This window comes from Dinoponera quadriceps, unplaced genomic scaffold (assembly GCF_001313825.1).
Source record: "Dinoponera quadriceps isolate SergipeBrazil2010 unplaced genomic scaffold, ASM131382v1 scaffold1813, whole genome shotgun sequence".
Taxonomy (NCBI): Eukaryota; Metazoa; Arthropoda; class Insecta; order Hymenoptera; family Formicidae; genus Dinoponera; species Dinoponera quadriceps.
The window spans coordinates 1-13,200 of record NW_014555868.1 but is presented as its reverse complement, the minus strand read 5'-3'; the positions used below and the strand labels follow the sequence as shown (position 1 = coordinate 13,200).

Below are 13,200 nucleotides of genomic sequence, written 5' to 3'. Positions count from 1 at the left end.
GACACGNCCCCCCCCCCCCCCAAAAAAAAAAAAAGCGTTGCAACCCTCTTGTGACTGACCGTACATACATGTGCTGTGTCAGATAAATGCATCCGAAACGAGACAAAAACATACGATGACATCAGATATTAACACAATGATAATATAGGTACTCGTATAGTTTTTCCTAATTAAATTTCGTTACATAAAAAAATATGTTATACGGCATTCATTTTTAAGCGTGCTTGAAAGTATTCGCCGTCACCTTTGGTCGCTTGTCTGTTGATTTCCTTGTGGCGATCACGGCTCACTATCTCTTCAAGAACTTCCCCGTCGCCTTTGATTAATCTGCGCAAAGCACGCGGAAAGTGTTCAGTTTAATGCCAAATAAATGAGCCGAAGGAGATAACGTTATAATCCGAGGATATAAAATGTTAAAACAATACCTATCTTGGTCTTGGTAAGCAATATATTCACCTGTACCTTCCGGTCTCTTTGTCAAGAACTTTCCGCACGATGTTCTGTCTTTTCTCCCATTCCTCCTTCGTCATGGGCGCCATGGCTTTCGCTTTCTCCGCTATATTGGGCGCAATCTCGTTCGTGTTCTCTTTACCAGCCTTCTCCTTGGGTCTCTTCTTGCTGTGTTTCTTCCTCTTGGACGCGGTTTTCTTCAGTTTCTTCTTCAATTTCTTCTTCACCCGTTTCTTCTTCTTCCGCTTCTGCATGGCCTTCTTCTTCAATCTTTTAGCCTTCTTCAAGCCCTTCTTCCGCTTCTTCTCGGCTTCCGAGCTGCTGCTGCTTCTGCTGCTACTACTGCTGCTGCTGCTGCTGCTGCTGCTACTGTCTGTATCGCTGCTGCTGCTACTGCTGCTGCTGCTGGAACTACTGCTGGTGCTACTGTCACTGCTGCTGCTGCTGCTAACGCTGGAAACGCTAGAAGCTGACGATGATCTCTTCTTCTTTGGCTTCCTGCGACCGGACTGAATCTTGTCTCGTGTTTCCGCCTTTCTCTTCCCATGTCCGACAGGAGCCGCCTCATCCTTAACTGACTCGCGCTTCTCCATCTCCGATGTGGTTTGCGACTGTTTCCTATGCTTCTTCTCTCGCACAGACTGACTAGTTGTATCTTTGCTTGTATTCCTATGATAATCATGCATCCTTGATCGGCTATAACCAAGTGTTCTCTTGTAACCTCCATGATACCCTCTTCTGTCACTGTTATGTCTATTGTAATGGACATTGTTATACCCGTCCCTTCTGTCATAACCGTGTCTGGAGTGTCGTGAATCCATGCGACCACGGCCTCTCTGATTTTCGGAAAAATTACCATATCTTCTATTGTACGATCTGAAGTCGTTACTGTACTTCTCACCTCTCCTCTGAGATTCGGCATAACCATTCTCATACTTCCTAGTTTTATGTTCCACGTCCTCGCTTCTGTTATTCCTAGCTCTACGTGTATTCGCCTCCGGACTCGAAGCGCTGGAAGAACTAGAGCTGTTAGAACTACTTCGTCGCTTCGACTTCTTTCTTTTGTCTTTGCTGCATAAGTTCCGTCTCTTTTTGTTCCTCTCGGAATCGTTACTACATGCGGATACCGATCGCCTCTTCAGTTCATTCTCTTTCGCTGCTTTCAGGGACAATTCCATAACTTCCATCCTCTCCATATCGTGTTCCTTCGAGTCACTCATGATTATTCTACGGGACACAAATGTTGATCATAATAAATCTTATATAATCAAACGGATTGTAAGAAACGATCATAAATGGATGAGACATTCGTCATTCTTAAATAACGAGGATGTTGGCTCTGATAAAAAAAAAAATCTATTAAAAGAAAATATCAATATTTACTTACAGCAATACGCTACGAAAGAACAACCTGAGTTACAATCTCAAGTTACGGCATCTAATCGTGTAACATTGTCGAACGAAGAATTCTTGACATTCATTTACAGATTGAAAAATTGATAATTAATAAAAATGTACCAAGTATACATTCCTCTTCTCCGAACTTCTAACCGCTTCTAACACCCGCATCGATTTCCATTGCATCGTCAGGCCGGGTCTGCAATAGATGTGGTAAGCCTTAAGTCATAAGGAATTGACCAATCACAATCGACTATATAATCGACTTCTCACATTCGACTGTGATTGGCCAATTTCTTACGGCTCATACCTTTTGCAGATTCGGACTAAAAATAATAATTGCGATCTAGTTCGACTAAAACGAACAAACCTACTTTCCACTTTTCGCGAGTTCACACGAGAGGAAAAAGATTCTATTGGTCTGTTCTTTTTAGCTGCACTCCTGGACTAGTGCAATAAGTTCGAGCGGGACAAAGGTTGCGTTCTCTTTGGACGCTCACGCGCTGTAAACGCTTATAAGCGCTCACGTTTATACGCGCTATTTTCAGCCGTTCCTTTTGGTTATTAAGCACTTACATCGGCTGAACGTGGTGACAGCCGGAGATTTTAGACTCAGGTAGTAAAGATGCAACCCAGTAGATGCTAAATATAATCTCAGCGGTACCTCGGGACACAATATTGCGCACAATAATAACGAAGAGAAAGGTAAGATTTGTTTATATAAAGAAGAATTTAACTGACATACCACTTTGTCTTTGGGCTTTAAAGTCCTATTGAAAGTGTGAAATTAAAATGTATGTATATGAGTACAAATTATTGACAATTCTCTGACGAAACATACGATGATTTTATGAAAGTGAGTACATATTTCCTTGAAAATTATTGCTTTCTAAGATGATTGAGGTTTTATCCTTCTAGGAAATTATGAAAAAAAAAAGGTTAATCATCTTGAAATTACATTATCTTGTATATTTATTACATATCGTTATCGCGTCGCCGCGATATATTTCCGAGGGTCTCCTGTATTCAGGTATCGCCAGCATCTGCCGCGCGAATGGTGCCCATAGTGGAGCCGGACATATTGACGACCGGGGATTACGACATAAATCGGGCTCTGCGAGCTCACCAAGAAGTATCGTCGATTCTGTTTCTCGCGCACCACGTGTATATCTCGAGGGAATGCGTTCGAGACCCGCGATGGCGTTGCCGGGACTCGAAGGCGCGAAGAAATACGCGGGTGTCGTTCGATCGTATCTCGATAGGACGTTATATTCTTTCCCTCGCCTCGCGGATTCTTTTCATTTCCTTTCTTTTTATAGATATATCGCGCGACCATAGACGTAGCAAGGAGACGAATTTTTTTCTTTATTATACTATCCCGTCTCGATGTCACACGCAAGCGGGCACGGTTTTGGTTGGAGCGTCGTCGCAGCGAAAGGGTTAGTCGCGACGAACGTTGCGGATAAGTCGCCGTTTAAAGCGGCGAAAATTCGTAGTTGCCGAATACACGCTGACAGCGTTGCAAAGAACAATCCCCGTGGCGGTCCCGGCGATATTCTTTTTCCTTCAAGCGGTGGCCGGACCGTCGAGGGATGATAAGTCTGAACGCTATTAATATACGCGACGATAAGAAGCGGTGAAGATCGAGTTTCTGTCACGGACGAGCTCTGCAGGTGCACGCTAACGTTCTAAAGTACCGCACGTCTACTGCAAAATGCAATTTTTTTACTAAATCCTGCATCAACGGGTGCAACGTTTTAAGTAACGATTGCGAAATGTTGGAATAGTAACGCAGAAGAAAATTACAAGCTGCAAATTCCGGCTTGCCGCGATTTATTATCATATGGCGGGCAATACAATGTTTGAAGATGGAAAATTCTGTTTTGAGGATACACGTTCGAAGAAGAGCTAATATACAAAATGAATTTAGACGTAAAACGGTCGTAAAACGGGATATGAACACATTAATGCATACATTTGCATTCATTAATATCCGCCGACACCCCTTTTGGCTTCAATAACAGCTTGGATTCTCTTCGACGTGCTGTCGATCGGGCTTTGAATAAATTAATAGTTACTTAATTCATCGAACGCATCAACGTGAAATTTAAATGCAAACAATTTGCATTTTGCAATAGACGTGTAATATTTTATACGGAACACCAGTTTATGTGATTTGCTCGGTGAAGTCGCTGTTAGGTTTGTACCAGCGTTCACTTAAATTCGGTCAAAATATTCTCGAGCTATTCCGAAAAAATGACGGAAAGAAGGATCACGGAATAAAGGGAACAGGAGCTTTTGATGTGCTCTCTTGTACACTCCGAGAAGCTTTAGGAAGTTTCTCATGCATGCGGAAATATTTCTGTCGCTCTACCTTTCTGACGTTTGTCATCTGCTCTGCCGTAGAACGACGCATGTACGCTACTGCAATGCCGAGAACGCCGAGCTGGCTCAAGCGAAGCTTCTTGAAAGGTTTGAATTATGCTCCGACGCGTCTTCAAGAGCTTTGCAACGAAACGTGTGTATGTGTGTACGCTTGCAACACCATCGACATCGTTTAAGAGTAAAAATACTACAAACTTACGCGGAGGAAACAAATTTCGCTAGAACAGCGAATGTTTGTCGATGCAGTGACAGCGGAAAAAAATCTGTTTCGACAGCAGGAAGATTTGTTCAGAGAGTTGATTGCTATTTGCTGGATATATGGACGATTAATAAATCTTTAACAAATCTTTCCGCTGTTCGAGCAAATTTTGTGCTGTCTAAACAAGCTTCTTTTTTACCGTCGCTATATTGACAAACGTCTGCTGCTCTGGCGAAATTTGTTTTCTCCGTGCACAACAATTTAATCGGGTACCTTGTTCTATATTATTCCATGTACAAAGTACTCATCGGGTTTTATTACTCTCGACTAGATTGAAACGACAAAAAAGACAAGCTCATATCAAACATATTTTATTAAGTTATCGATGATTTTTAATAAACAACGTCTGATTTATCGTCTGAACGAAGAATGTGCGATTCGGAGATTTTCAAAGTCGCGGTCAGACACGCTGAAGTTTCCGCACGGTGTTCTCTAAAGCCCCGATTTTATTCTCGATGCTGGAGATAGTCCCCGGAAGCGTTAGATATTCTGACATTCGCGTTTCCTTCGAAGTCCATATGGAAGAATTCGTCGGCGGGCAAACACGTCTGCGCTTCGCTTTCGTGAATGGCGGTGCAAACACGTCACCGCGTTGGCCTTCAAACTTTGAACAGTTCGCAATGCGAAGAAGAATGAATCTTTTGAAGGAATCGTATCATCTCCCATTCGGCCGATCCGCCGATAAGGAACGAGATTGAAGTCTTGTGAAACGGATGTCGGGTCGAGCCCACTTTATCGGGCTATCAGACAGCTATCGACAAACATGGAGACGATGGAGAAACAGGATGCACGTCCATCGCGCGCACGAGAGCGTCAACCTTTAACCCGGGAATAGTCACCTTGTTATTTTTACTCAAACGATCATCTGGGATCATAGCCTATTCTCGTTGCACAGGCTAGGTCTCTAAATGTTTAAATAAAAAGTACATATTGGTTCTCAATCAGTAAAAATAAATCCACTGCGACGTGAGCTTCATTTTCTAATCGATGGGGTATGAAATGACCCCGGGTTAACGGTGAAAAACTGTCCTACCTGTCATATCTCTCTCTCTCTCTCTCTCTCTCCCTCCTTCCCTCCCTCACTTTCCCTCTCTTCTCGTTCTCTCTTTGATTTTAGCTGAATGTCGAGCAAGGTGCCTTTGACTGACCTCTAAAACGACGGTTCTCAATCGGCCGAGCTGTCGTTACACGCGAAGAACGGACTCGCCTGTCTGCTGGTCGATATGACGTTATCCTCACCCGACGATGCTCCAATGCCCTCCTTCTTTCTAGATGGTTCGCCACCACGTGGTACCAGTGACGTAGCAACGAAGAGGAACACGATATACGCACGACGACATCGCTCGTATAACAGACGCGTCGAAAAACGATATCAAGAAGCAAACTGCCGTCTCAATTCACCTCACAGGACGAAGCTTATGACCTCTTGTTATCAAAACTAATCTATATCGCATCTCTTAGACGCTTTCCATCACGATGTACATTTTGAACATTCGGCAAACGCAAAGATCACCGACTTCTTGAGCCGTTTCGTAAGACCTTTCATCGTCCCGAAGGAACTAACCGGAAATTGCGAAGAATTTATCTGTGATCGCGTAACGAAATGAAGTCTCTCCTCGGACGAACAATTCGATTCGACCTCTCGCCTTTCTCCCGTCAACCGGCCGAAAGCCGACCGGCTGATCGTCTCGACGGGCACGCAGTTGAGCACCGTGCGAACGCGGGGAAAAGCGCACGCGCGCGACAAACACGCATTTAGACTTTGAAACGGAGTACGACCGGTCTCAGTCGCACTCCAACCATCAGGCGGGTTACACGCGAGTAGACGTGCGCGCGGCTTCCACACACACAAATCGGTTTCACAGATCCACAGGCAAGGTGAGTCCGCGGCCGCACGCGGGAAAAGTCGTCCTCGCGTGCGCCGTTCCCACGGGTGTATCGATCGTCCTTTCGCTTCCTGGGCCCGAAATTCACAAACGCTCGGCAACACCTACGACGACCTTCGACCTTGACTGACACCTCATCGTCGCCGTCGTCGCGCGGCTCGTGCGCGCTCGGTAATAAACGATTATCATGAACCGCCTCTGCCGTACCGTTGGAATTCTAAGATTCCTCTTATCATTTCTCGTCGTCGATCTCCGTCGAGATGTTCTTGAATGTGTGTATGTGTGCGTGCGTGCACGCACGTCGCGAGAGCGTACGGGAGATATTTTTGTAACGCCGGTTTCTCTCGTCGAGAATAGTTTTCGGGGGTTTCTCCGAAGGTTCTGATTTTTCGCGCCCCTCCGTCCAAATTCAATGTGCTGACGTGCGACTTCCGGGAAGACAACGTTTCTTATCGCACGCTCTAATTCAGAAAACACAGTTTCACGCGGCTATTATAACCCAGTAAACGAGAAAAATCGTTAACACAACGTTATTATATTTTGTAACATTTTCAAATATGCAGTTCTTAATGTTGTACACAACATCATTGTTAACAATATCTGATACATTGAAAATAATATTTATACAATATGATTTTGATATTTTGAAATATTATATCATCAAGTAACGGTTTAAGAACATTTATAAAATGTTACGTCAAAATGTTTGTAAAATCCACGTCAATGTCTCGGAAGATTAATTTAATGTTTTTTGCTTACTGGGAAGACTCGGGTTCACCAAAATTTGGCCGGCTTCGACCTCCGGATCGGACCATATGTTAGGTTTAAGCTCGATCGATGAAATCGTCGATCGATAGGACGATGAAATATTTAACGATGCTGAAACAGAGCTTCTATCGATAGAGACGCTATCGTAAATTAGAGCGTCTCTCGGAAAGTAGCTGAATTTCGATAGATAACTTATCGGCTCCTCGAAGCTTGTCTTATGACGAAGTGGATGTGGTTGAGACATTGTCAGGCTGTTTCGTCGTAGCTTGAACTTTTCCATTTAACCGACCACGCACGATAAATAATGATAAATGGCAGTCCGGTGTTAGCGGATACGCGATATTTAAGCTCCGCTGTTGCCGTCGTCATGCCGGAAACGAATATACCGATATTCGGTAACCGGGTTATCGAATACACGTTTGACGCATTCGTAAAGAATCGTAGTTGGGAAATCTTGAGCATGATTTTCCATCCGGAGAAACCGCTAAAATGGCAAAAAAGCGAACCGTAGTCCAGCGAAGCGCAACTTACGTCATAGGTCACATTGTTGAGAGATCGAGAATCGTCAGGTGATCGTGGGGGGTTTTCTCGCGATGGGGGAAGGGGGGGGGCAACATTTTATTCACAAGTGCATTGTTTACCCGAAAAACACGCAATTTCGCCTCACGGTTACATCACTTGCCGGAGTGCCGGAAGAATGTTGCCTGCGTACAACTGGGAACGTTCACCTTCGTCCACCGATGATACACTAACACACACGGATAGAACCGGCATTCCTCTACAGCATCGATCACGGCCGTTTGCCCCTTCTCTCCCCTCGAAAAATTATATATTCAATTTTGAATTTAAATATATTATAATTACGATTACATATTCATTTTCCAGATACCATAAACGTAATATTTACCGCACGTAACTTAGAAAATGCATCACTTATACTTAGAAAATACGCTATTTCGTCAAGACGAGTCTACTCACAATCAATGGTGTAGGTAGCTGAAATATAGTTAAACGTAAGAACATATTTTTTTATTTAAAGATAAGGATTATTATGTCAAAAAAGTGGGAATAAAGTGAAAATCGTCCGTCACAGGCGTTGTCGAAACTCTCAATTAACACTTTCAACGAATTAATTGATCTATTATTACGATCAATCGCACAATCGTGATGTCGAATTAGAAGTTATCAGTGAGGAAGCACCGTTTACGCAATAGCCGAGACGTCTATACACGCGGACAATTATTCTGACAGCAGGCGAGGCAGTCACGTGCACGTCAAACCGCCGGTGCGCGCGCATCGTGTGTGCATCGCGTTGCATCTGGTAAACGATGTAACCACTCGACCGAAACCAGACTGTTGCTCGGTGTGTCGCCTTGTATTCTTTCCACTCGTAAATATGGATAAACTTTTGGCCCGCTACCAAACATCTTTTCTATACGGCCTGCGCATCACGTGATATTCCTCTCGCATTGTGTTTCCATTTCACAGTTATCTGAAATTTTGTCAAGAGCATGTCGTCAGTCCGTTGTTCGAAATAATCTCCAATAATCCAAGCCCAATAATCTTTTTTTAACAGTTTTTCCAATAGCTGCTCGGTAATGTCTTTTTTTTATCTACGTTGCCTTCGGGAGAAAAATGTAATGTAATATTGTAGAGAACACGGAAAAAAATTCGTCCTAAATCAATAATAGATTCTCATATAAGCAAGAATATTATAATTTTTTTCGAAGATTTTTAATCTTGATTCGATTAAATTAAATTTGTATTGATGCAAGTATTATTACTTGCATTCAATTCGAGGCTAAAAATCTTCTGATGTTGTTACAGCATTCTTACTTATACATGAAAATGTCTGTCGTTGGTTTAAGACTGTTTCCTTTTCTCGTACAATAAGCAATTTTCGAGATTGCGGTGTCCACATGTTTCTCGTGAATCCTTCTTTTCTGCGGCTGCGCGAAGCGCAGTTGAAAAATCTCCGCTGTCTCGCAAGCATAGTGAGCTATTTTTAAGTTTCTCGATAGAAAGCGATCCGTCCGCGATTGTCACTTTCGCCTGGCTTTTTCCTACGGCAAGCGGCCAATATTCGCGCAGCGACAGGTGTACCTAATCATGAAAATACCGACGGTCTAAATATATCATATCGCTATGCAAATCGCGCTCTGGCGAGTCACCAACTTCTTACGTTGCACTGCGATACCCATTTGTCCCCCCGCCGCGCCCGGTGGCCTTTGCAATTTATGCTGGTGTGCGCGCGCGCGCATGTGTGACACTTAAAAACAGGAAGGCTCTCAAATCCGTCGCCTTTCACTTTCAAAAGTTCGTCGCGAATATATCAATAGGATTTCGCGTACAATCGGATGTCACATCTCTCTCTCTCTCTCTCTATTCGAAAATAAAAATAAACGACCAACTCATGAAAAGGAAAACGGAGAGAATAATCTTCAACGCAATTATTCGAGATGCAGGTACTTTCGGTCTCCTAGATCGATTTTACACGGCGAATACGGCAGTGTAAGCGATAAGAACACGTCACGGCTGAAGCAGTAACTTCGACGGTCTAAACGCGAATCTTATCGAAGCCGATTTCTATTTGCCAAGTCACATCGTGATTTCCGTAGCTACAGACACGCGCGCACGCATGCACACACCGCGTTCGACGTGCGCAAAACTGTCGTCAGACTACCGCAAGAGTCAGTGACGTTGAACCGCCTTGGATGAGGCCATATCAGCCGGAAAATACGGCGCAAGCGTGTCGCAAACCTCCACGCCGACTAACCGCAACGCGTTATTCCGCCGACGCGTTATTGACCGTCGAGCAGGCTCGGTACGAACGGACCGCCGATAATGCGACAAGTCGCGCAAAGGCCGCCTCCCTGGTTGGTCCCAAAATCCGGGCTGACAATTAGTGATGATCGCCGTATATATCGCGAATACATATTGTCTTATGGCGATGCGAACGGCCGTGGTGCAAAGCCATCGTTTTCATTCGCAGTTGTCAAGTAAGTACGATCGCGTATCAGCGTTCCGATTCGCCACGTGTGGCTTAACAAACAATTTAATCGCATCGCGCCACGCGAGGACGATTTACATAATATCACGCAACACGCGCGACGATTTGATTACGTCGAAATGTCAGCGACACCGACATTATCGCGCGTAAACAGCTCGCCACTCATCATTTCTCTCTCGCCGGCGCGGCCGATTATTTAATTTTGAACTTTCCGTTTTGCGTCGCAATATGCAGCCGAGGACGACTGAGGAAGCGAAATGTGAGAAGCGATTTTAGAATGAATTCGAGAGAGGAAGATAGAAAGAGTAAGATGGAAAAAGAGGGAGAGCTAGATTAGACAAAACGCGATAACGTGAATTTGTTAAAAGCAGAGATTCGAAATCAAAGTCGAGTGAATATCTCTCGTTAACCTTATGCCGTTCTGTTCGATTATGAAGTATAATTACACGCGATACGATTGTATATCGTATTTACGTGCCGCTGTGCAAAATAACACGGAGATCGTTTCGCCCCGCCACGGATCCAAAGCCACGGTTATTTCAGTTTGTTACTGTCGTGCAAGCGAAAATAGTTGTTTTCGCCGAGATATCTTGCCGAGGATCGATCGAGGATTTTGGTTCTTGTACTCCCGATTCTCTCTATTCTCTTCAGAAGGCGAATTACGCGCATTCAAGTTCGGTCATTTTTCAATTGAACTTTTAATTTTTACCGTTTACCTGAACATTTATTTTTTTGGATCGGATCGAGTGTTCCTCTACGGCCGCTACCTTCTGTATCTCTTTCGATAAAATGGAAATACCCTTGGAAATTATATCTCCCGCGCAAGAAACATTCAACGACATATCTTCGAGAATTGTTCTTAAATTCACCGTTATTATTATTTCCATTTAGAAATAAGAAAATCCACAATTTTAATCGTGACTTCGCTTAGAAACGCGTGAATTGCATCATCCGGTAGATTCAGTGTGTCGGCACATTGCAGGTTGCGTCTGGTCTTGTACGGTGTGTCTGTATATATATATATTGCGAAAGTATCCCTCGCGTTCACACAAGAGTTTTCCACTCTCGCAAACTTTATAATATGATCTTGATAATTGCTTTTGTTCTTGAACACGGACAAGTTCTTTCTTCTTCCTTCTTTTCTTTTTTTTCCTTCTTTTCCCTTTATCGCAAATACGAAGTTTCCGGCGGCTGAAAACGAAGTTTTGCTTATTTCATCCGCGGAACGTGACGATATCTCACCGGGCGCGTTCGCGGAATTTTTCCGAGAAAATATTCGAGCAATCTTCCTTATCCCGCGCTCGTTATGACCGCACTTTCGCCGAGATAAATACCTCCATTTTCGTGCAACGGCCCCAAGCTTTTCCGGAACTGTATAATTCACAATGTCTGGAGCCACTTTTCCCTCTTCACCGAGACACGTCACATTTCTGTCCGTCGTATAAAAATAATATTTGTTTAAAAAATAGCCGAAGATTTATCAAAAGACGCAACGGACGGAAGGAACGCGTGTTACGTGAAAATTCATACAACGAGGTGATCCTTGAGATTACCGACCCGTTCGAAAAGCACGCGGAGGCGATTCTCACTCTTGATGACAAATCGCGCGATCAGGAGCCGCGAAAGTCACTCCCGCGCGTTTATAATTAAACATATAATTCGATCGAGCCCGAAGCCGCGTAATTCTAGCTCACCGTCTCCTCGCCCCCGCATCCCTCCTCTCTTCGGCGGCAACCGGATATGCGCTCCGCGCTCCCTCCAGCCTCGTATTTCTTCGTGATCGTAAATTTTCATCTTCAGCCCCGACATTGTTACACCCCGGAAAGTTTTTCCAGAGGCGGAACGACGAGGAAGCGTACGTGGCGCAACGGCGACAACGTTTCCCTCGCGCGCGCGAGTATAAATAATATCCCGGGGTTTCAACAAAGCGTCGAAATTACTCCGACATACCTGCGACGACCAAACTGACTTACATGCATAAAATAGCGCGCGCGTCATTACGCTGGGGATAAAGTCGGGGGAATCTAGGGCATCCGTTATAATAGGATACGCCGGCTCTCCTTATAAGACTTAATTATCGGTAATTATCAATATTACTCATAAGTCTCGCAATAACAATCGCGTAACCTTCGCGTGACGTAAGCCTTCATGTATTTGGCGAAGATATTCGGTAGCGAGATGTATGTGTGTGTATTTAGCTTTTCGCTCTCTCTCTCTCTCTCTCTCTCTCTCTCTACAGTCGGCTCACGTTATTTATTTAAATTCCTCGTCGCTACTGTTTACTCGCGAGTTCATTCCTCCACGGTCAGACAATGTCTGGTCGCGATGCGAGAACACCGAGAGATTCCATGCAGAGCGATAGCGCCTCGTGTATTACTTTCCCCCCTTGAAACCCCCCTCGGAAGATTAACACGAAAGCTGAAAAAAATTAAGCTTGTACCGATCCTCCTCAGTTCGCTCTCGCGAGAAGTTTCACGATCTGCATTGCAAATCCTTCGATCCCTCCGGACGAGCGTCGGGAGGAAGGCCGTAAAGGGGAGAGAGGAACTTTGCTTACTGTCCATTATCTTAATTGCACTCTCAACGGAAAAAAAGAGCGTTTTCAATTTAAGTTTAAATTTACCCCTCCGCGAATTGTCCGATCGCGATTGTAAATCTCTCTTCGGAACAAATATCCGCGTAATCTTCCCATTCACCGATCCAATCGCACTTTATCTCGTCGGGATAAACATTTCCGGTCTAAATTCGAGACCCAATTTTCTCACCCCTACTATAAACTCCTTCCTCCCCTCTCTCTTTCTCTCTCTCTCGCTCTGTACACAAATACGAAAAATATCTTAGAGGCAACTGCTCTCCCCAGCTTTCCCCGGGTCATAGCACTATCGAAAGGACGAAAGACGGACGCCGGGTCGTTGGCTAGCTTACTGATCGCATCGATCGACGCCGTAGAGGGCAGAATCCTAATTAAACTGGGATCAGCCCTCTTACTCGGCTGGACTTAACACGTTCCCTGCCGCGTGGGGCGTATACGCCCCACGCTGAAC

General features: G+C 44.4%; 1 protein-coding gene across 1 annotated transcript; it reads right to left on the bottom strand.

Annotated features, from left to right (window-relative positions):
- Positions 1-9: 9 nt before the first annotated feature.
- On the bottom strand, positions 10-2,041 carry LOC106745644 (uncharacterized G-patch domain protein DDB_G0278987-like). Its single transcript, XM_014621449.1, has 3 exons — positions 1,838-2,041; positions 457-1,677; positions 10-327 (listed from the first exon to the last, which is right to left on the bottom strand). The coding sequence occupies exons 2-3, from the start codon at positions 1,668-1,670 to the stop codon at positions 198-200; spliced, it is 1,344 nt and encodes a 447-aa protein (XP_014476935.1). The 5' UTR covers positions 1,671-1,677; positions 1,838-2,041; the 3' UTR covers positions 10-197.
- Positions 2,042-13,200: the final 11,159 nt, after the last annotated feature.